Source organism: Aplidium turbinatum, chromosome 13 (assembly GCF_918807975.1).
Source record: "Aplidium turbinatum chromosome 13, kaAplTurb1.1, whole genome shotgun sequence".
NCBI classification, from domain to species: Eukaryota; Metazoa; Chordata; class Ascidiacea; order Aplousobranchia; family Polyclinidae; genus Aplidium; species Aplidium turbinatum.
Genome location: NC_137484.1, coordinates 22,376,457 through 22,400,524, shown reverse-complemented (window position 1 = coordinate 22,400,524; position 24,068 = coordinate 22,376,457). Strand labels below are relative to the sequence as shown.

Here is a 24,068-nt window from a genome sequence, read left to right as displayed (position 1 = left end):
GTGTTACATGTGCTCGCCTTGCAGTGAAATGAAAACTAACTTGATCACAGCCGATAAAATGAACAAGGACGTTTTTTAACATACATTTTTCTAATAAGTTAGGATGATTATTTATGAAAAGTTAGTAACAACGCGAAATTGCGCGTTGTCAAAGGAAAGTGCAACTAAGTTGCATTCATCGAATGCAGGCACGTGCGCAACAGTGTGATCTCTTATCGCAATTTATAAAAGAATCTATGTCATTATAATAATAGCATATACAGTAGAATTCGCCTATAGTGACTTTGGCTATAGTGACACTTCGCCTATAGAGACACCTGTTGCAAAGTCCCGTTTGCATACGCAACAGTTAAGTAGAATTCGGCTATAGTGACACTTCGGTTATGGTGACACTTTTTCCGCGGTCCCTTCAGGTGTCACTATAGGCAAATTCTACTGTAATAGCTTATTCGAATAGAAGATATCATTTGTTTGTTTGTTGATTTTGTACAGTGAATGGAATGTGCTCTCAGCATAAATTTTACGGAGTAAATTCGACAAAAGAAAACCAGCCTGATGGGGTTTCGAACGAGGTACCTCGGAGCAACGTCGCATCTGAGCCCGACTCTCAGTATCAGTGCTCAACCTGCTCGCATAGCGGTGGCAAGGCTCAAGTTTTGATGCTCAGTCTAACGGCGTATTGTCGGCATATGGCGATTATGAAGCGGATCGAGGGGACGGAACAAAAGTGGTTATCGAGGCCCGGAGCCGCTCATCTACTGGTCACACTTGGGGCGTACACGAGCGATAATCCGCGTACACGGCTCGTCTTCTGCAGAGGCACATTCGACTACCCTCAGTTATTTGAGCACGATCTTATCTGTGAAGAACTCGGTGAGCAACATCTTAATTGAGATTGTCATTTTATACAACAAATTGATAAAAAAAAATTACAATCTTACTCGGAAGTGGCCGCTTAATTTCTACATGCATGCCTCACCAACCGACAAATGTTGCTATTTTTACATTGAATCAACGTCTAAACCGGCTGGAATAATGTAAAAGTAGCAAATTTTCCTGATTAAGTCTTGTAGAGCAGGTTAGAGTATTTTAGCCTAGTCAGAGGTACCGGATAGTATTTTTCAGTCTACAAGAAAGTAAATAACTACCGTTGCCTTAAAACTTCTGGAACAAGCGCAATCAACGTATCATAGAGCTGTCAAGTTTAATGCAGAGCTATGGCACAATTTGAATGCAAGTGCCATATTTTGATAAAGTATAAGATCTAGTTTCCCGGTTTCAGAATTTATGTTGGTTCTTCTCTGCCTAAGGGGGCAAAAACTCCAACTATTAAAGTACGTCTTGTTGAAGTTCGTTTAACATCGGCATACGTTGAAAAAACGAGAGCAGGAGAGATTGTTTTCAGTTGGAATAGAGGCAGAGCACTTTGACTTTTGACTTGGCAAAGAAGTGGGACAATGCAAATAATTTGAAGATTTTACCTCATTTTACATCCGTGAAGGTCACACAAAGGTAACCTGACTCAAAGTAGTGAAATATTTGACAGCCTCAAAGCTATAAATTCTAGGAAAACACGGAGATCACGTTATGAACACAATACTCGTTTCTCTCGGAACTTGTTGGGCAACCTCTTCCCAGACAGCAAAATCTGTCATTTTTACATTGATTCAACGCCTGCAAAACCTAGTCAGTGAATTCAATGTCTGCAGACGTTGAATCAATGTAAGAATGACGGATTTTGCTGTTTGAGAAATGAGTGTGCAGAAAGTTTGGAGAATCTACACATGCAGCTTTGCCAATTATAAATTTTCACAGCCAATAGTTTTGTTTTGACTTTGCAAAAAGCACGACAAAGGCCTTTGGTGGCGTTTTCAACCCCTGCAAAGTTACTAATTTCTAATTACAAGGGAATCTCGATTATGTTTTATTGGTTTGTGTCGCCATAAAGACATAATCAACACGTCACTATGTTCTTTATTGGATGCAACGACTTCCCAGTGACAAGATCGAAAAAGGTTGATCTTTGACCGCATGTGACATATTCGTTAACAATTGTTGGCTACTCTGAATTTGAGATGGTCAATGACCGCAATCATTCTCCAGATGTAATTTTTGCACTAAATAGCCTATGATCGATTGAGAGGCATAGCCTACTACTTTTACGAACCATAAAGGAGTGGGAAGCTCTCCCAGCAGGGTCTGCTACTATTCGGTGAGTCCAATTCGGTGAGTCCGATTCGGTGAGTTCCTAACCTCTAACCCCTAACCCTAAACCGGCAATGATAATTAGGCTACGGTACCCGATAATTAAAAAAAATTGAAAAAATCACCGAATAGGGATCGGACTCACCGAATCGGATTCACCGAATCGGATTCACCGAATCGGATTCACCGAATCGGACCCACCGAATCGGACTCACCGAAACGGGCCATTCCGCTCCCAGCAAGCATCGTTCATTCATTAAGTGGGTAATCACCAGAAGTGGCACTGGACTGTGGAGGCTGTTTTTAGTTTTCCAAGCAACGAGACAACAGCGTTTTTTTGTTTTTTTTCAAGACTGGACTGCCGAAATTGAAACGAAGTTTTTTGATCAAAACAAAAGGAAATTTCACTCTCATAAAAGACTGTTCAAAATACTCGTGTTGCTATTTTGAAGCGTAAAAAATGAAATCTCAATTAGAAAACTTAACTCGAATGCTCTGAATTTTGAATATTGCTTTCGGCCAATCGCTTTGAGTGAAAACAATTTTCAAAAGTTGATTTCAAAACTCTCTCAATTCAGGTTTGACCAGTGCGTCTCGATCCAGCCAGAAAGTCATTTTTTTACATTGATTCAACGTCGGCAGATGTTGAATCAATGTAAAAAAACTGACCTGTTGGCTGAGTATTTTTGAATAAACATCTCACGTCGCTGTTTTCTGTTGCAGATAAAAAAATTGATACAGTATCACAAAATCGCGTAATCTCGCCGCTAGCGAGAAGATATAAAAATCTTTTGAGCTTGTTTTCAGCGACGGTCGCGGTCAAAGCGAAACTTCGCCCTGCATCATGTCAAGTGTGGTTGGACTTGAACCCACTACTCTTTGAGAAAAGTCGTGTTTGCTTATGGCTGCTCAGCCAAGTGAACCTACCTTGCGCAGTTGTAGTCTACGCAAACAACCGTTCTCGCCTGAGACGAGAAAATAATTGGCTGTGTAGTGAGTTTGTCTCACAGACATTGTCGAATTCTCGGAACACCATTACTTCTTTCTTTTTGAACAGAACACCTAAAGCCATGCCCAACTCCTTTCATTGCACATATGAGATAGCAACTAGGCAGGCCGCATTTCGTTGCACTGTGGGAGGCAAGTCGTCATAAAAGAATCGCATAAATTTAATTCTTGATTGTAACAAGAGAATGCAAGTTGTTCACCAGTATTGTTAGTTTTCTTCTGGCACACACCTATGATGTCATAATAAGTTACTGTAACAATCAAGCGACAGTGAAAAAATTTCTGTTTACACTTGGCGCTAAAAGAAGAAACAATAGTTTATGTTGACGTCATGATGACGTCATAGTGAAATGTGTAGATTGAGAATTAGCCGACAGCGGAATTATTGTGCAAGGTTTTAGGTTAGAAAACAAAATCATTGCTAATTTTCCACAGTCGGCCGCTTCATTTTTTCTATATTTAGCTTTGGCAGTTTAGTTCACAATTTGGTGATTGAGGATTATATTGTTTGCAGCGCCTGTGTTTAAAGGACGCCCGCGAAAAAAGGCGAAAAAACCAAGCAGCTTTCCAACGGCGAAGACTCAAGTTAGGAAAGCTAGTGCTTTAGTGGGGATTCGAACCGGATCCAGAAACTCCGAGAACTTTAACCCTCTTTCGGACAAGGTAATCTTGACGGTTTATTAAATCGTGGTTGGTAATTTTTGTGTCATATTTTGTTTAATGCCATGTGCTTACAGCATCGTTAGGGTTATGAAGCTAATTTTAGTGTCCACCTTCAAGCACGTTATTTCGTACCTTGCCAAGGTACAAGCGCATGCTCTCGGTATCGAACCGACGACCTTTCGAACGTTGTGCGAATGTTTCAGCAATTGTAGGTTACCTTGCAACTGACAATGTTTGCTGCATCAGCAGCCTCTTGAAATAATGATGAATAGTTTTACGTTTAACTTACCGCTAGATTGGTGAATTAAACTAATGGATTGATTATAAAAATTATTGTTTTTGTTTTTTATGTTTGAATGAATATCCTATTCCTATGCGTCATAAAGAGATGTTAGTAATGGGATTAGTTACTTCCTTTACAAGGTTGTCATGCATTATTGCAACAAATCTATACAAAATAGCTTATCTACTGTATTATACAGTATAATTTTTTTGTACTGTTTGTTTAAAGTGTTTGCAACAAACTTTCTTTGGGCTAAAAGCAACTGTTCACTATTGAAACCAACAAAATCAATTCAAATTTTCCGTAAGAGCGTTTGTGTCGAAATATTTGTTTGAACCATAGACAAGCAAAACAAAGTAACCTTAGCGGGTTTAACATAATGTGTTACATACAAAACAAAATATCTAACATAAACGTTTTCGACACATACGTGTTCCTCATCAGGAATTAAATCTGCAAATATTTTTCATTTTTGAAGTACCTGGAATGAGACTACCCAGTACCCACGTCAAATTCCACGTTGTGAGGCCCTTTGCTGTGTCTTTAGCTTTGAGCACAGAACGAAACTAATTTGCTTGAATTTTATAACAAAATGGATTTAGACAACAAATTTTTTCGTCTAAATGACTTTTTCTCAAACATGTTTGAATATGTATTTTTGAACGTCCCAACAACTGCTCATGCAACACGTATCTTAAGAACAAGAAAGCCAATTTAAACTCTAAAGTTAAAGCGTTTATGGCCAACTTAGGTTTTTGCCCGAAAACAAATAAAGTGTATAAGTGGGCCCACTTCTGCACGGTTTTACATTGAACACAATAAAAAAAACATTGAACAATTCTTCCTCCTATGCCAGTCATTAGGGAATTGGGCATAAACAAATCCTCAGTTCTAAAGACCCAGGTTCGATTCCCATGTCGCTTCTTTGCCACTCTCACAGCAGTTGAACGAGTGACTACTTTTGACGGAAGTAAATTTGTCTGGGAAAACAACTGGCCGCCTTACCACAAGGTATGGTTGAGCCGATCAATTTATTCACAACAGAAGAGTTTCATAAAGACCAAATGAGATATGAGAAACATTTTTTTTCTTGGAAACTAAACATTTCGACGACGAAAGCAACGAAGTTGATTCAAGACAATCAGTGGCTTCAGACTGAATTGGATAATCGAGGGTTTTCGACTTGACAGCTTGTTTTTTGTTGGCTTCCAGCATCTTCGTTGGACTAAGTATCTTCTGCAGCGTGTTGGGTACATGCTAAGCGCGATGTACTTACGGTATAAACGTAAATTACACGGGTTGTAAGGTTATCGCACGAGATGCGCTTATCTCTAATTCCTTATTATGTAACACCACCTACCATCACTTTCACTATATTTAGATTAGTTGCCAGATAGCCGACATAGCTTGAATCCCTTTACAAAGCTACCACATATTGTTTTGAAGAAGAAATGCAGAATTGAATATATTTTTCCTTGCTGTAAAATTTAAGCCGATTTTATGAAACTATCGTACGGAAGCTTTTAGAAAATATTTATTGTGTGCGTCTTGCGGTTTGCCAACAAGCAGAAATTTTCTAACTGGTGCAAGTGGAAAGTGTTTAGAGGTGAATACTCAGCATTGATAAATGGCAAGTCGTTTATTGATGAAGAAATATACCACTAAAGTTCAAACCAAAAGTTTAAAATTGTGCGTCCATTTCTGCTGATGCGTCATTAATTTAAAAGTTAAGAATAAGTTCTTGCCTTTAAATACCAGGAAGAGTTATTACAGTAGATGATTCTTAATCTGTTTATTGTTTTCACAATATTTCATTAATTTGAAAATTATTGAATTTTTTACAAAGGTGATCACAATAATGCGGTGGCCATAGTTGAAGTCTAAATAATGAGAATTGAAGTCTAAATAATGAACTTTGTTTTTGGAATTTCTAAAAATCAAGGTCTGATCTTTGCCTATGGGCAAAATCCAACAAAACACGACAGACAATGTCCTCTGCTTTATCGCTGATATAGGAGAGTGATAGCCGTTATGTTAAACACACAAGAAGGTTATGTGTAGTAGGTCTTGTAGTCTTGTGCATAGCAAACATACAAAAATATTCTTTTTTTTAATCCTTCAATAACGATGTTCTTCTCATAACGTTAATAGATCATAAAAAAACTACTTACTGGATTGAATTAATAACCTAAAATAATTGCCGTGAGCAAAATCTTGCTGCGTGGAAAGTGCTTAACTTGTGCGTACATTTTGTAATGAGTTCGTGTTTTCAGAAGTCTTATGCCATTGTTAAGTTTAAGGTTTTAGTAATTAGATTTGACGCCAATTCCAGTCTATCAGTTCCAACAACGTTTTTTGGTTCTTGTTTCTGTTGTGGCCGCCCTTTCTTCCCGCCACACCCCATGCACGACACACACCTGACACTTGTCTAGCACGCACCCATAAACTCTATTTTTAGTCGCTGTGTCTTCTTGGATATCTAGTGTTTGTGTGTCGATGACAGCGATCGAATAATCTTTCAACTAAAATGGAACAATAAAAAGCGTTGAACTCAGAGTCTTCCCTCCGACTGGTTTCAGTGCTAATGTTGGAGACAAAACACGAGATGAGGGATTCTACTTTTGATTTTTTTAATTTTGTTGATAGAATTTTGTTGATAGTAGAAACTAGACAGGCTGATACGTTCTTTCACACCTTCATGCTCTTCAGCACACATTGTGAGTGGCACACAGCAATATGGCTCGTTTTTGGAGGTTAGTACCACAAGGGCGCGTATTTACGTCTGTCAAAACTTCATTTTAACACGAAAATCAAAGAGTTGAAAAAGCTGTTAAATTCTGCTGTTGAAATTGCACCATGCCCAGTACTGAGTTGTCTATCTTTCACAGTCGTTTTTCTTGCAAAAGGCTGTTACACAACCTCACAGTTATAAAACGGCCCTTTGCTGCTGTGTCAAGGTACTTTTTTGTCACAAATTTATAGCAAGCATGGCCACCTGGAGATGCGGCCTGATTTGTCACATTTTGCAGATTTTGATTACAGCTACTGCTAGTGCTTGACTGATATTTTTTTAGATGTTTTTACTTTTTGCGGTTTCCTAATGACTAAAAACTTTTTTGTTGCCTTGGGGAAGCAGTAGCAAATGAGAAAAAGTAAGTTGAAAAACGCAAAATCAGACTGTTATTGAAAATTAACAGTCTGACTAAAATTTACAAAATCAAATTTTCTTTGTTTTTCAACATGTGAGGATATTAAAACCTATTGTGTCATCTGTGGAAAAGAATAAAGAAAGCGTAAAATCTAATTTTTAGAAAAATTTATTTAAACGTTCGCCCAAAGTTAGAAAAACCTGGAAATTTCTGCAAAATGTGACAAATCAGGCCGTATCTTTAGGTGGCCATGTAGCAAGTAACGTTATTTTCCTATTAAAATACGTAAAATCAACATTCAGACCGTCATTGGTATATATCGTTTGTTTTATACATTGTGGTCGAGGTAAAACTTCTTGGAAGCTGATTTTGTAAATTATTCTAAGAAGCTTCAGCCTTGGCTTTGTTCTAACCGCTCATTTCCTTGGAAATGTTGCTTTGTATTCTTTTGTTCTCTGTTTTTCTTTCATTTCCATCACATTATAATTGTAAGCGGCGAGACTGTGGGTTTTGTTAAAGTTTATTATTCACTTCTTTCAACTCTTTATCTTCTTTCAAACATCTTCATAAACTTGAATGCAACGCTAAATGATGCAACCGGTTCAACATGACTTTGCTTCCAAACCAAACGAACGCTACAAATGAACATGAATTTTCATTTCTTACGTATAGCCTACTGTTGTAAAAGATTTCTGCTCAGGAGAAAAAATTAAGAGGCCTAAAACGAAGTAGATAGTTGGAGGGCAAAGACATCAATGCGAGGAAACTGGGTTGTTATGGGTGGTATTCTTCCCAACAACCGCGAAACAGAGTGAGGGTGTTGTCAGAAATAGAAAACCCCTACCAGGGGGAATAAACGTCAGGTCTTACTGACATGTGACAAACGAGTGATGATGATGATTGTTGTATCCAATATGTATAATCGAAGTAAATAGGAAGCTAAACTTTGAGCTAGAGTTGCTGTTTCAAACACATCATGCAGATCTTTTCCATGCTTCCTCATCATCCTCCATTCTCATCCACTGCACTAGATGAACAGCTGGCTAAGGAAATTGACTCAAACTTATTTGTTGAGTTTGCAAGATTTTTTTTCCTATTGTTCCTTATTCATTTTCAAACCTTATTTCTGTTCTTCATGACGCGATTTTCAATTTGTTGCAGTCAGTCGACTTGTGGCCCACTTACGAATTTCGCATAAGAGATTACTAAAATATTACCAATTTCAAACTAAAAAAAATGACTTTAAATTTTCTCCAAATTCCACGAACATTCAAGCTCTGTCCTTTCCTGGTATGTACTATTGACTTTGCTCTAGCGATTTCTCAAAACTCGGCCATGTTTCCTGATAAGCGATCGAGACAGTTCGTTACTCCAAATATATCAACTTGCAGAAGCTTGGACGTTTTCATTTGTTAAACGTTTTTTGACGTTTGATATGCCAAAAACAGTCGCCTGTCCTTAGGAGAATTCGGAATCGATCTTTGAGCTTGTTTGTTTGTTTTATGTGAAATTTAAGAATTCAAATTACAATTTAAAAAAAAAAAATTGAACAAAAACGTGATAATTTTCTATGTGGTGTATCTCAGTCTGCAAATGAGTTTATTTTCACATCAATTAAACATCTGCAGATGTTGAAACAATACAAAAATACGAGTTCACTGACTGGATCGATTATCACCTGACGTTAAAAAGCTACAAAATTCAGTACTTTTCAAGCATAGTATTGTTTAAAATTTGGTTTGGTTGCCACAAGTCAGAGCTTCCTGCGCGTAAACAAAACATTGTTGGTTTTTGGGTGACTGCGCATTGTAGCATGCGCACTGTATCTTCGGGTGACTGCGCACTGTAGCATGCGCACTGTATCTTCGGGTGACTGCGCACTGTAGCAATCACATGCTGCATTGTATTCCAAACTACTGGTAAAGCTGGTTTCGTGCTGGGGAAAGTTGTAATTGCATTAAAATCTTTCATTTCTTTTCACGTGGTATTTTCACAAGTAATGGATAATAAGTGATAAATTTTCACCCTCGTGAAGATCTTATCAGTTTTATTTTATTTTTCAAATCGAGATGCTGCACTAACGATAGGAGAAAGTAGCAACTGGTTTTTGAATTTCTTGTTAAGTAACAATGTACGTGGTTGTTTTCCATGGTCCACATTTTAAGCTTTGTTTACTTTAAAAAAACAAAGTTTACTAAACAATCGCTTATATATGGCAAACTGTTTTGATTTGACTCATCCAAACAACGATTTCTTTACGCAAGCAAGTGTTGCCTACCACATTCTCTTTGGATGTATGTTGCTAATATATCGACTTCAAATGTCTGAGTTATGAGTTATGACTCTCCAGCTAGCAAAACAGTGACTTAGCTAGAATGAAAATTTTACGTGGTTGTCAGCAACTGTTGAAGAGTAAACGTCATTCCACATGAATTGCAATGGTATTAAAACGTTGTAACAGTATTAAAACATATTTTTTTGGAGGCCAAAATAAATTTTTTGGGTGGGCGATTGTCCCTCCCCCAAGCCTCCCGTGACACGTTTGCAGGCGATTAATCGATATAAAATGGGCGCACTTTACTTTTCTTAGATAAAAAAAATCGCACCTTCTAATTGGCGGGAAAGTTATATTTCGCTGTAGTCGGGAATTAAGAATTAAATCAATTCTTATTGGGCATATTAATCACTCTTGAAAACCATCATCTCATCCGAAACTTCAAGACAACTCTCTACTTTCATTTCACTGCGCTGAAGAATCTGTAAGATCGAAACATTGGCCACTGTCCGCTATTAAGAATGTTTTTTTAGACATTACACTATCTTTGAAAAAAGAGTCAATAGTGATGTAATTTTCACTTTGTGTGGAGTACATGTACTTGAGAGGGTACTGATAGTTTCTTAATCACTTATTTCCTTGCTGGATTTGTATCTCTTGAACTCGACCGAGGGCATTCTATATTTTTAGGCACAAGCACAACACACGATAAATCCTTATTGAAAACACTTCACAAAAAATCTAAAGAAATCTAGAACGTTAGAGGTGATGGGATCAATAGCCGTGAAATGTTTGATGCTAATCATAAATAAACAAGGGTAAAAATTAATCTAACAAACTTCAAATTCCAGCAGTCTCTGCTGGCCGAAGCAAGGTTTAATTTTTGGTTAAACGTAAGTTTTGGTCTCCCGCAACAATGTGCGCGGCCTGCTTTCGTGCTTTGCATTCTTTCAATTAACTTTAGTCGCTGCAGAAAATCTGCTTGCTCTCACGTTGTTGTCCTGTTTGTGACGTCATAGTTGTGTCAGAAAAAGGCACGGTTTGAATTCAAGTTCTTTGTTACAGCTCAATCCCGACGACTTATCATCGGCGCGACGAAGCAGCGGCCGACGAAGAAGCAAGCGCAAATCACCGCAGAAGACTCCGTACGACAACAGATTCGTCTCGGTCACTGCTAAATCAGCGAAACGACTGCGTCGTGGTGCGACACGGACACCGACTCCAATCGCGGTTACCTCAAGAGAGACGCCTGATCCCGCTTCTAAATCCGAACCCACGTCACCAGTGACAGATCAAGGAGCCATTGTTGGATCCAATTCCGTTGCAGACGACTCCGAAGCTGCGGGAGCATCAAAGGGTAATCCCCTCTCTAAGCGGAAGTCGAAACGTCGAGTCGGGCATCGAACCACCGCACTTAGCATTGCGATAAAGAACAGCTTGGTGGAGAATCACAAAGTTAAAGACTCCGAGGCATCATCTTCATCTGATAAAGAGGGAGGACCTAACTTTCCTCTTGAGAGATCAAACTCTTTAGAATCTTCATCATCAACATCTTCTTCGGGTTCCTCCAGAAGCAACAGTCTTCCTTCGGAGCATCCAGCAAATTCCTTCAAAGCATCATCTCCCACTGAGTCTTTATCTTCCGCTTCCAACTCCAACGATCCATATGGACAACGATCGCCATCTCCTCTCGATTTCTCGGCTATAATGTCGACTGTCGATGACCAAAGCATCAAAGAAATAGATTTGTCGACATCGGAAGAAAATATGTTTCGCGAGCTAAGCGACGGCAATTTGCCGGAGAATAAATCTGCTTTTCTCGATATACTTCACCAGTTCATGCAGAAGAGAAACACACCAATTGAACGGATTCCGTCACTTGGATTCAAAAAACGTAAGATTATGTCTACAATATGTTCTTATAACTTTTTTATGAATGTAATTTTGCTTTCGAAGCAGAGCTGAGGGTGCATAGCGTCTATTCCAGCAATCGAATATTTGCCCTAAAGTTTGTTTATGTGTTTGCCCCTAACAAAATGTCGCAGTTAAATCGTTTAAAAAATGCATCGGTTTGTTTGTTAAATGCAAAGGATCCGGGAAAAGCGTTTCTTTTTGGATCTTTAGGAAAATAGTACAAAAAAAATTAGAACAGGAAATCATTTTGATAAAAGTTACAAATGTTTTTTTTTAATATTGATTTTTTATGGAAGCGAAAGGGACCAAGCATAGTGTTATCCAAATTCTATGCGAATAAAATTTTGTTACAAATAGTTAATCAAAGGAAGGAAATTGAAATATTTTGGACTCACAGAACGACGAAGTTTATTACAATTAATTTATTATAAATAAAAGGGTAGATAAATGAGCAAAGAAGCCATGCAAATCAAGATCAAAGGCCGACCAAGAATGATTTGGTCATTAAACATCACAAAATGAACAAACTTAAAAAATGGGACCATGAAAATTACGGCAATAAGAAACACAATAATGAATGTGCGATACGAAAAGCTCATGGTCGAGAACAATGGCGCATTGCTTCCAACCCTCAGTCCGAGGAAGGAACTTCATGATGATGATGAAAGTTTGCAAAACGCCAAAGTGTACAGCACCTTGGTGGCTCAAAGCCGTTCAACTTGTTGCACGCCGCTCCAACCTTAAACTTATAAAAAAAGATTAAACTCAAATCAATATCTCCAAGACCAGAATATATTGACTTCAGCATCCTCTAAAGCTTTAGTTTCGTTTTTCATTTTATTGTCCAAAACTTTATTGAAATCATTTTGCTCCCAAATAAAAGGGAACAATATTCAGCTGTCGAACAATTTCGCTAAGACAATGGACAATTGGACATGGCTGTTTCAAAATGTTTGTTGAAAGAAACAACTCCCTGCTACGGCTATTCAAATAATTAAATCCCATTTGAAGCTGATCGTCGCTCAGATTAACAGTCACGATGATATTGTGGAGGCCGTGCTGCAAAAATAGTTAAAATTCTCAGTAATTGTAAATTTGACTTAAACAAAATCTGTTTTGGCCTTCTCATATTTATATGCACAATAATAATCAAATAGACATAAGCCGACTTTAGTGGTACCAGGCTGTACATGGGTATTGCTTCGTGTTTGTTTACAAACTGTGAAATATCTTTTTTACTTTCATTGCCAGTTTTCAAATACTTAAATCTATATTTGATTTTTACACATCTTAGAAGCATTTAACATGTAATGTCAAGTACAAATCGTCCTTAAAAAGTTCAATAAACACCATAATGTGATTTTTGTTTGGGTCTACGTGACAACCTGCACTGGTTTCTATATAAATCATCCAACTCTAAGCATGTTTTGGCCACCGTTGTCCTGGTACTCGCTGCACGGTTCTATGAAGAGGTTTTACTTCTAATTATATTTCTTAATTCTATTCACTGGAAAGAGATTTGCGGTGGATTTGCGACAAACGTCTTGTTGCCATGTCAGAAATAAACGGATCGGTTGTGCAAAGGAATTTATCGCCGCCAACATTGACACCAGTCGCGTTTGCATCGATACGATTGTTCCTCGATTATATACCGCCCTCTTGTGATCGCCTCATGCTAGCTGAGCGCTTGGAGAATTTCCCGAACAGCAGTTTTAACGTTTGCAGACGTTGAATCAATGTAATAAGATTTATTCCCTTTTTTGCATTGAAACCTTATGAAAAGGACGTAGCCAGAACGACCCCAGACATCAAAATTACGGAATTTGATGTCCGGGATAGTCGAAAGAAATTTCCTGAAATTCGAATTTCTTCTTCATGTAACTCAAAAGTCGGATTCCAACATTTTTAATCCAACTTTGCAAACTTGGATGCAACTACGCCCTTCAGTTTAAAGCAGCTGATGAATCTTTTAAAAGTTATTTTGGCAAATCATGGTTAGAATTATTTTTTCTTCCATGACTATTTCAGATTTTACTTTTTCCCAAAATTTCAGTGAAATTATAAGAAATGTGAAATCTGGTTTAAAAATTGCTTCAGTCTTCACGTCATTGTGTCATTGCTTCAACTGAATCTACGCCGCGCGTGTTTCGAATCCAGAACTTTTTGATCTTCATCAACTTTTTTTGTTTTCAGTTGATCTGTGGACATTCTTCAAGCTCTCACAAGAATTTGGCGGATACGAAATGGTGAGTTCTTCTTGTTGATAAATCAATTCGAAGCTGTTGAGAGTTGTCAACGTGTCACAATTATTCTCGCTTTCCCTTTGTTAATGTTCGATTCTATGAGAAAAGTGCAATAATTTGAACCCAATGAGCTTGGTTGAATATAACTAACTACAAACAAGCGGAATATTCTCGCGTCTCCTTCGCGGTGAGCTCCTTGATTTGCTCATTGTCACGTCATTCACACCAATGACGTTTCTTTCAGATAACCGCAAAAAGATTGTGGAAACACGTGTATGATCGGATGGGGGGAAACCCCTCCTGCACTAGTGCGGCTACATGTACGAGGAAGCATTTTGAAAAGTGAGAATTGATTTCATTTACATCAATTTTATGTAATGTTGTGTATCTTATTAATCAAAACTTTAGCAAAAGTTAAACAAAAAGTGTTATCCATTACATGTAAAAGTGTTAGCGCTTTTGCTTTAACTGTAACTTTCAAAATAAATGCCCACACTGACTTCTCAACTTTTATTGCCATACCACGGTTCAAGTTGAGAACCTCTTTGATCGAGGAATACGCGCATGACGCCGAGTAATGACATGGCAGAAGAAGTGAGACAGTTGAATTATCAAGAGTCTTCAAAAACTGCTCGTGACTGAAAATTGTCTCATTGTATCCAACCCCTCCACAAGAAATGAACTGATGATGAATGTCATGTCGAAGCAAAGCGAATCAAAGAAAGTATTTGTTTAATTGCAGTCAAATTGATTTGCTTATTTTTCTTTCAGGCTGCTCCTGCCATTGGAGAAGTATTTGAGGAAAACTTTAAGAAAAAAAGATACTGATGCCACGACAACGAAGTCGGAGTCAGACGAAGCATCAAAAACAGCCATGCAAGAGGTAGTGTTTGGTCAACCGAGTATGTGTGTGGGGTATGATAAAAAGGGGAGGGGTAAAAAGGTCAAGGTAGTCCCCTACTTGATACCCCTGGTAGTCCCCTATTTCCAAGCTGTGGGGAATGCGAAGATTAGGTTCTCAATAAAGGGGGGGGGGGGAGAAACGTATTTTAAAAACAACATTATGTTCAAACTTGTAAGAAATATTTTGACAGTTTTGTATTTGCTTATGTTTTGGTGTCAATATTAACTAGCCGATGTGTTTTACTGACATACTTTTGTGTACAGTGCTTCACAACGAATACTTTAATTTCGTAAATAGCACAATAGTTGGGTTATGCATTACCATGGTCTTTATTTGGGATGTAATACATCTGAAGCGTTTTTTTTTAAACAGAAGGTAATCGAGTAGTAGCGCTCTGTCCTTGATTGCGGAGTCTTTAGTGCAATCGGTGATTTCTCCTCTTCGTCAAGTACAACTACTTTTTTATCTTGCAGAACCAATCCGACCACTCTCCATTAAACGGGCGAACGACTTTTGATGGAGATGCTTACTTTCACAATGGGGCCAAAATCAACACCCCAGATCCCACCTCAGACCCTCCTAAGCCCACCAGCTCCCCTGACCTGAAGTCGAACCTTAATTTGGAGACTAAAGTATCAAGCACTCCTGAACCAACTCCGGCTCCGATGACCCCACCTAGCGGTGAGGCGGTGTCCTTTTCCAGCGGTTTCTCGACGAATCCTATTGTCCATAGATCGGCCGCCATCATTACAGCGGCGCCGTCTATCATGAACTTGGAGTCATTGGCTGACAGCGTCATTCGGATTGAACTTCTAGCGAACAAGAGAACTAAGTCCGGTGTACCGCTAGAGGGCAGCAGAGAAGATTTGATCAAACCCACGAAAAGTAAAGCAACCAGTCAAAAATTCTTTCAAAACCATGACGTCATTGACCTAACTGGCTCCCACGCTGAGAAGTTGACCTTATTATCCCCCTCTGCATGCCATTCAGTCACCCATCAACGATTTCTCCAACCCATACAAGCCCTTCCAAAGCACCCCGTTGTTGTCCCATCATCGGTCGCCCCCAGACTCCCTATCCTTCCGGTATTCACCCACAGCCCGAGACTTAGTATGGCTCCACCTCCATACGTCCCAACCAAGTCATCTACGCCGAAGTTGGACACGCTTGATCAGTCAAGCGCACGAAATCCCGAAAGCAGTAATGCGTGTCGCGACAAAGTTTCTGACCAATCAGATCGCTTTTCGTTACAGGTAACAGTCAAGTTTTAAATACTGCGTTTTGTCTTAGAAACGACCCCTAAGGAAACACAATCATCATTCCAGACTAAAAATCATAGTTTTTAGAAGTTGATGGATTTTCTTTACTGTTTGTTTATTGCTTCTGAAGAAATATTTTTCGTTCAAAGTAACCCTACTACGTTCTAATCGACTACTTGTTTTACAGAAACGACCATTATGCACCGACAAGGACCATCGTAACCGCAATGTCTCCCCGATTAGCCCCAAACGCCCCCGGCCTGTCTCGTTACTGACAACCCCATCACCTAGCAACCGCAGTTACGACATCAGAAATCTCATGTCCATTCCTTCAGATGAAGCCACATCTCGGTTCCAAAACAAAGAACCTTCTCGTGGGGAAATGAGGACCCATATCGGCCCAGACTCCCAACCTCCTCCTCTGATATCTGGAAGCAAATGGGACATCGGGGCGAAAAGCGTGTTTGAATCTCGACCTTTGCCCCCCAAGCAATCTGATTATCGCTACTCTCTTAAAGAACAATCACCTCGCGACCTGGACCGTGACCGCAGATCGACAGGCGATCGGCAACCTGTTTACTCTGAGAGACGAAACGCTCTAATGACGTCACACAGCGTCGCGCGAAGCAGGGAAGAGGCTCATGCATTATCTGCATCTCAAAGACAATCTTCCCCTTCGATCAGGACAAGCCATCCTTCCGAGAGAGGAGCGAGCAAATCGCGCGAAGGATATTATCGACCGAATGGTATGCTGGAGACCCACCGGGAGGCTGTGAAGCGTCAGCTCAATAATCCTCCCCCGAACGGGGTTGTCAAACAAGAACCCCACTCTGACCGACGTCATTATGACGAAAGAATCCCACGACGACCGCTTGATGACGTCGTTGTCACCGGAAGTCACCACTCTCGATCTCCTCCCACAAACGATCGGCTCGCGAGGTCCCGGTCTCCCAAGATGATGTTGCAACGTCCCGTGGAACCGGAAGAGCGTAAACCGTTCTCGTCGTCTTTTTCCGTCGACCGTCTTACCTCAAACAATAAACTTCCTCAGCCGAATGGACCTCGCCCCCAGCTTCTTAAGGAGGAGAGGGATGCCAGAAATTCCCTCTCGATTTCCACTATAGATTCAAAGCCCCACTTGACCCACATCAGCCACCCCAGCCATCGACAGGGGTCGTACCGATCGCAAAACGACAAAGACATTTACCGCGTCTCGTTGCCTGGCAACGCTACACTACCTTCAAGAAAGGAAGAACCTTCTCAGCAGCCTGAGAAAGGGCGTTGGGGATTAGGTAAAGATCCTCACAGTAGATTAGGCCGAGTTCAACATCCCGCTGTGAAGACACCGACCTCGCTACCTGAAAAGCCAACAAGTGGCCGTACTGGACATGGGCCGATAGAAATGCCTTCGTCATTGTCGAGTCACAATCGTCCCTTTGTTCAGCAGGACTGCCCCACCGCCGTACTTGACCCGTTCATCCTACAACGAATGAAAAACATCGGTGCCACCCTGCCGCCAGGTGGTCCTGCTCCTCCTGGGATGACCTTACCTCCAGGATCAGTACCAGACCTGCATGAGTTGTTCCTTCGACAATATTTGGCCGAATCTTCTTTCCACCAAAACCAACACCAAGAGCAGCAAGAAGTCGCCGCTAGAGGTCTCGCTATGATCACCAACCCCAATCCGATATTGGCCGCAGACCCTGCTGCTGTGACGTCAGCGTTCCATATGTTTAACGTCGCGCAGATTGCATCTATGCAGCAACTGCGTCAATACCAGGAAGCGGTTGCAGCCAGCAAACACACGATCACCCCAGAAATGTTGAACCCTCACTCCCGACCTAATGGGTCCCAAGTTGATTATCGAAACCCTGGACTTTTAATAGGATCGCCCCAACTACCCCAGAATATCACCTCTGAAGCCGCAGCGGCTGCCGCGCTAGCTTTTGCGTACGCGAGAAGGTAGCGACACTTGAGAATCTCAATGAAATATTCGTCACGATGACGTAGAGAAGTTATTCGGAATGAAGTAAAAAAATACCTTTTTCATTTTCTTTTATTTATGTTTTTCTCGTACTTAGGCGCTCTTCTATAATTCTGATGCAAATAGTTATTTGTTTGATTCGCTTGCAAGAATTTATCACCAAAGCAGATGGTATTGCGTGTTTTTCTTCAAATCAAAAGATTTACATTCATGACGTCCACTGTGTTGTGCTTTCCATATGAAATTGGTTTCTCTGAGCGGAATACATCATGGATCGGTCTCTGAGTTCTCGTGCCCCTCTGAATTTGTTTTTGCCCACTCCCATGTTTTTTTAATAGTGACGCAAACGCATCAATCTATGTGGAGTAGGGAACTTCGGGGCTTTTTATAGAAGTGGGTTAACACCATTTGTTGGGGTGACATCAACCCCTGTTCTGTTTATGCGACGCTGCTAATTAACTGGATCCCTTTTCTCCCAAAGCTTTGATGCAGGAATTGAGTGCTATTTCAACCATGTTTCGAGAATTCCAGACAGCAAAATCCTTTTTACAAATATGACGGATTTCGCTGTCTGGAATATGATTGACCCAGGTAGCAAATTCAACTCGTTTTACATTATTTTAACGTTAGTTGACATAAAATCGATGTGAAACAGGATTGATTTGCTTACTGGATAGTTTTTGATCACCAGGCGTGCAGCCAACGAACCATATCACTGCCATTTTCCCGCGCAGCCTGCGTTCGCCTCCATGACGTCACGAGGTCGATGAACAATGATATTGTGTTTTTAAGGAATAAAATTTAATACAATCGACTCGAGAATTTGAATTTTTCAGAAGCGAAAGACAGGTCCAGAAAAGCATGTTGCGAAAGCTGAATGTTATGATTTTATTTAGTGTGGCTCTACAACTGCTCCAGTCGTATAGCGACACGGCTCATTTTTAGTTTTATATGGTTATTAAGTTTATATGGTATGGTTTTTCAGTTTACAATGTTTTAATAAAAATCGATGATAACACATTTTAGATTCATTGGAAAATATCAATGTAGCTCATAAATTATAACAATTATGTAAAGTTTGTAAACTGGTGAGAGGTCGAAACATCATAAGATTGATGCCCAAATTACTGGACATTTTTGCCTAAGGCAGGGGTTCTTAACCTTTTTTCCCTTATTACCCATTTCTGTCTAGATCAAAGTCCCATTTACCCAAAATCTGATTTTATCTATTTTGCCGTATTAAAAATATAGAGCAGCGTTATTTAACAAAAATAACATTTAATGCAAAGAACGACATCAATAGTGTCGTCAGTGAGACATTTGTTCTTGTTTTTTGTGTACAATCGACGCAATATTGGGTGCGATTTTGGATACTGCAAAACTCAAATCTGACTCCAGATCTAACAGCTTGTTTCAGGATTTTGATTTCAAAGCAACAACACTTGAAATTGCTGATTCACAGAGATAAGTAGAATATATATAGGCTACATAGTCAACAATGTTAGTGATTTTTGCGCAACTTTTGGATATGCTTTTCCCAGAATTTTCCCAAGCTTTCATCTTCAAAAGAATATAGCTCGCTCGTCTCAACACTAACTCTAAATTTACGCTTAGCTATACTATTTCAAACAGCAACGCAGCCATCAAGCTTGCTCATAAAACAACTGAACTGATTATACAAGAAAAATCTTATTATTATGTCACAAAAATAAAATACATAAAACTGGCGACAAAAATGATGAGAAAATAAATTACTATGACGAAACAATTTTAAAAAAGATAAAATATCACTGTGCTTGTTTGGTTGTTTTGAAGGGACTCAAAACATCAAAAAAAGTGTAAGTAATAAAGCAACTTTACCACTTACAGCTGTGACATTGTTTGTTACATCTATAATTCTACCGTATATATTCTGGTTCAGCTGATTACCCACCTGCTATCTTCAAATTACCCACATGTGGGTAATTACCCATAGGTTAAGAACCACTGGCCTAAGGGAACGTTCAAATATTACGTAACGCTTTTTTTCCGAATTTTTGACCCCCCCCCTCCCCCATGTAACGCCAACGTAACGCTTTTTTCAATCCCCCCTCCCCCATGTAACGCTTTTTCACTACAAATTCAGCACAAAAACTACCATTCCGTACTCGAAAGCGTTATGTAACGTTTTGCTTGAACCCCCTCCCCCCCGATGTGACGCTAACGTAACGCTTTGCATAAACCCCCCCTCCCCCTCGAAGGTGTTACGTAATATTTGAACGTTCCCTAAAGTTGCGACGTTTTTTAGCGGGGGAGCGACCCCCCCTTGCCCTCCCATCTCCTAGGGCTATGCAAGAAAGAACACGATCGGTACCGCTTTAAAGTCTTCTGTATGACCCGATGTGGAATCGATCTCAGATTTACCAGCACCAGAGTCGAACCCAGACAGCAAATCAGTCGTTTTTTCAATTCAGTTTACTTTGTTTTTACAACGAAAAACAATACATGACAAACGTAACAGAGGTCTAGAGAAAGGTAGAAGCGACAAACCATTTTTTACATTGATACAACGTCTGTAGACGAAGGTCACTAAGCTGATGGTAACCGAAGATGATAAATGCAGCATGGAACAACACAAACTTCTAGATTGATTGAATGCAAAATAACGTAAATTTTTGTCTCTTTAGAGTTTAGAACGTCCTCCTGCAGTCCAAGCAACTTGCTTTCAGAGAGTTTTTTCAATCGCTCGCGGCGCTTTTGGAATCACACACATTGTTACCATTGCATGCAATTTGGTTTGCAAAAACAAAATTTTATCTTGCCATAGGCTTAGTAGTGATAAGTAGAACTCGGTTAATCCGGATTCGATTTGACCGGCAATTCCATCCGGATTAACCGATGACGGTTCTATCAAGACTTGTTCATTTGTACTTCCAGTTTTATCCGGATTAGGCAAAGATCCGGATTTACCGAGTTCTACTGTAGCCTATCAACTTCAAATTTTGCTTATTCTGGCCAGTTTTTGCCAAGTGGTTTCCAAGTTGAATCCAGGAAGGGTCATATTTGCAGCAGAGCGTTTTCCAGAGAAGACTACAGTTAGTCCAGTCGTTGAAGGGTTTTACCTTGACTTAATTGGTGTAAAGCTGAAATTTTGCACATTGGTTCTGTTCATTGTGTACAATGACCAAAAAAATCCCCGTGAAAATGTTTTGGTGAAAAAAAGTTATCCGTTATTTTCGAAATTCCGCTATTTTTTTCAAAATGGCGGATGTACAAATACTGAATTATTCAATTTTTATAAAGTTAGTGTTGGTGCTCATTTAAAAGTAAATTTCATACTGCAATTATTTCATTTGGCAAAGTTTTGGTCCACCGTGATTGGCGGAGGAAGTTTACGGATACACGGAAAAGGGTTCAGGGAAAATACCTGCAAAGAAATTACGATTTGTGACAAGAAAATTCAAGCTTCTGAAGCCTCCAGTATACTGCATCAAAAAAGTGCTGATGGAATTAATGCTGCCAGTACTAATAAAGGGGACAACACTGTTGCGACAGTTGGTCGAAAAGTACACATAGACTGTCGTATAGTCCTGCGTCACGAGGAAACGAAGTGTTCGAATTCTTGATGGCAATAGACCTTTTGCATAACAAACCAACAGAGCGTGACGTTGGAGTCATGAACGACTAGCCGCTGTTTGCAATGCTGTGTGATAGGGTTAGTGGCGTGGTTTGCAGGCGAATAAATTGTTTAACGTTTGCTTGAGCTGTTGTTTTTTGGTCTTTACAGGCGTGTATCATTGTTTCAGTATAATTTTCCAGAAAATAAAACTCTTTTTAAGTTGTAAACTTAGGCTACAGAAGTGTTAACCTTCGACCAGTTCTTTACTGTATTGGAAGCGATCTTCCCAGGCAAAGATAGGAAGAATTTCCTGTATTATATACAGCTTCAAAAGCTAAGCATGCAAATCAAAATGTTGATGCAGAACTTGATGACGATGCTACTTTCGAAATACCTCTAAATGATACAGGAGCACTGCATCTAGGCTACATAGACTAGCGGTGGAAGATTGATTTTTTCGTGGTGTTGATGAAGCTTCGCCTGGGTTTGTTTTATACAGACTTAAGCACAAGGTTTGGTATTAGTTCTGCATTCGTACGGTACTGAACACCGTACTTTTCATTCATGAATGCATCTCATGTATTTAAGGTTGATTAGTTTGAACATATTCCGTCATCGTGATGTTATCATAGCAGCTATGAAGCCAGACTTCAAAAAGGAATAGGCTACACAAGCACCGTCCATGATCGTCATCGACTGCACTGAAGTAGGCTACGTCTCGAAACACCATGCTCGATCACTTCACCGTCAGTCGCAAACGTACTCGAACTATAAAAGTACGAACACTACAAAGGCATTAGATTAGTGGGAGTTGATCCAAGAAATGGGGGTATTATGTTTGTATCTCAGTTGTACACTGGTAATGTAAGTGACAAAGAAATATGTCAGAGGAGTGGATTTTTCACCTTTTGAAGCAGAAAATAACTGCTAATGAACTGCACTTCAATGATGCTGTTATGGCCGATAAAGGGTTTCTTATAGAAAAAGATTTAGCATACATGGTATTGGTCTACATTTAAATATCTCACCCTTCCTAGGTAAGCCTCAAATGAGTGAAGACGAAGTGTTGAACTTGAATACACGAAGTATTGCACGCCATCGCATTCATGTAGAGAGCGGGCCATAAAAAAAATTCGTCAATTTCATATCTTTGACAGGAAAATACCAGTGACTATGCTTGGCATCACCAATGAAGTGTGGTTGGTTTGTTGCATAGGCCTATGTTATGCAGAATGAAAATAAAATGTTGCAAGACAAGGTACCACTGACGTGATCCATAATTCCCGGTCAAAATGCACATGCTCCACAATGGCCGTCCTAAATTGCCTTTCCCAGTCTGTTAGCCAACACGATGATTAAAACGAACAAGAACTGAAGTGTACCGATACAGTGGCGTAGCTAGGGAATGTGCCGCCCGGGGCGGATTCAGATTTTGCCGCCCCCTTCAAGTAAAAGCATGTGAAAATGAAATTTTTATAATTGACTTAAAGTGGAATTATTGTATGTTTTGAACCAGTAGCGTAGCCAGTAATTTTGAAAGAGGGGGTTTTAAGGGCCGGCGGGCGAAGCCCGACGGCGTCCTCGTCAAGACGACACCCAGCGGCGGGGGGTCTGGGGGGCCTCCCCCAGAAAATTTTGAAAAATTACTTTGGATTTGGTGCATTCTGAGAGCATTTTCAACAAAAATGTGGGTATAAATCCCCTGGTATAAATATTCCTGTAAAATGGTGCTGTCCGGTGGCATAGCAAAAGGATAAGATCATGTTTTCTTGGGAATTTTTTGGTAACTTAATAAAGCTAAGTCTCTATGTTTTCTTGTTGCTAATTCCTGGCTGAGATATTTGAATGTTTGGTATTGACAAAACTCGCTCTTTTAATGGAGTTTCGTTTAAAATTAGGCAAACTTTGTTTTAGAGACATGGAGACTGAAAGCATCATTCTCAATATAGTGACGTCACATGCGTGCCAAAGGGGGGTTGTAACCCCCACACCCCTCCTCTCCCTTGGCTACGCCACTGTTTTGAACGTTGCCATTCTGTTTGCTTTTATTTTCCGTGTACTTTTGCATTATCAACAAAAAAAAAAAACGTCCTGTCTGAAAGTGCCGCCCCCCAGACGTGCCGCCCGGGGCGGTCCGCCCCCCCCGCCCCCCCCTAGCTACGCCACTGTACCGATAACATACAACAATTCATAAACACAAAAAAATTACTTTAACCAGCCAGCGACCTCACGCTTGCTTGCAATAACAAGAAACGCCTTCATAAACCGTAGAAAAAAAGCGATTCTGAACTTTCAGACTCCGCGTAACTCAAACGTCACGCTCTGGTGATTTTGAATGTGCAAAAGGTCTATTTCGGCACTAAGACTCATTGTCTGTTTTGTGGGACTCGAGTTCTCACGGACAGACCTGGCTTTAGTTTTGTTAAAACAGATGTTTTTGCAAGGACTATAGCCTATTAGAGTGTTGTGAGAGACGTTCTGACGATTGGTCATTCGCCGTGAAAGGTCGTATGGAATATTACGGTGGCGATTTGCATGCTGCAGACGGTTTATACCATCATTCTTGTAGTGTTAATTTTATAT

The 24,068-nt window shown here is 39.9% G+C and overlaps 1 protein-coding gene across 1 annotated transcript in view; it reads left to right on the top strand.

Moving 5' to 3' along the window:
- LOC145782295 (uncharacterized) overlaps positions 1-18,701 on the top strand; it is a 51,677-nt gene extending 32,976 nt beyond the window's left edge. Inside the window, exons 5-12 of the mRNA XM_082594082.1 lie at positions 493-873; positions 3,728-3,876; positions 10,649-11,477; positions 13,691-13,743; positions 13,985-14,082; positions 14,512-14,623; positions 15,118-15,897; positions 16,091-18,701. Of these exons, the coding sequence (XP_082450208.1) occupies positions 493-873; positions 3,728-3,876; positions 10,649-11,477; positions 13,691-13,743; positions 13,985-14,082; positions 14,512-14,623; positions 15,118-15,897; positions 16,091-17,869 (4,181 nt within the window). The 3' untranslated portion in view covers positions 17,870-18,701. The remainder of the gene's footprint in view (positions 1-492; positions 874-3,727; positions 3,877-10,648; positions 11,478-13,690; positions 13,744-13,984; positions 14,083-14,511; positions 14,624-15,117; positions 15,898-16,090) is intronic.
- Positions 18,702-24,068: the final 5,367 nt, after the last annotated feature.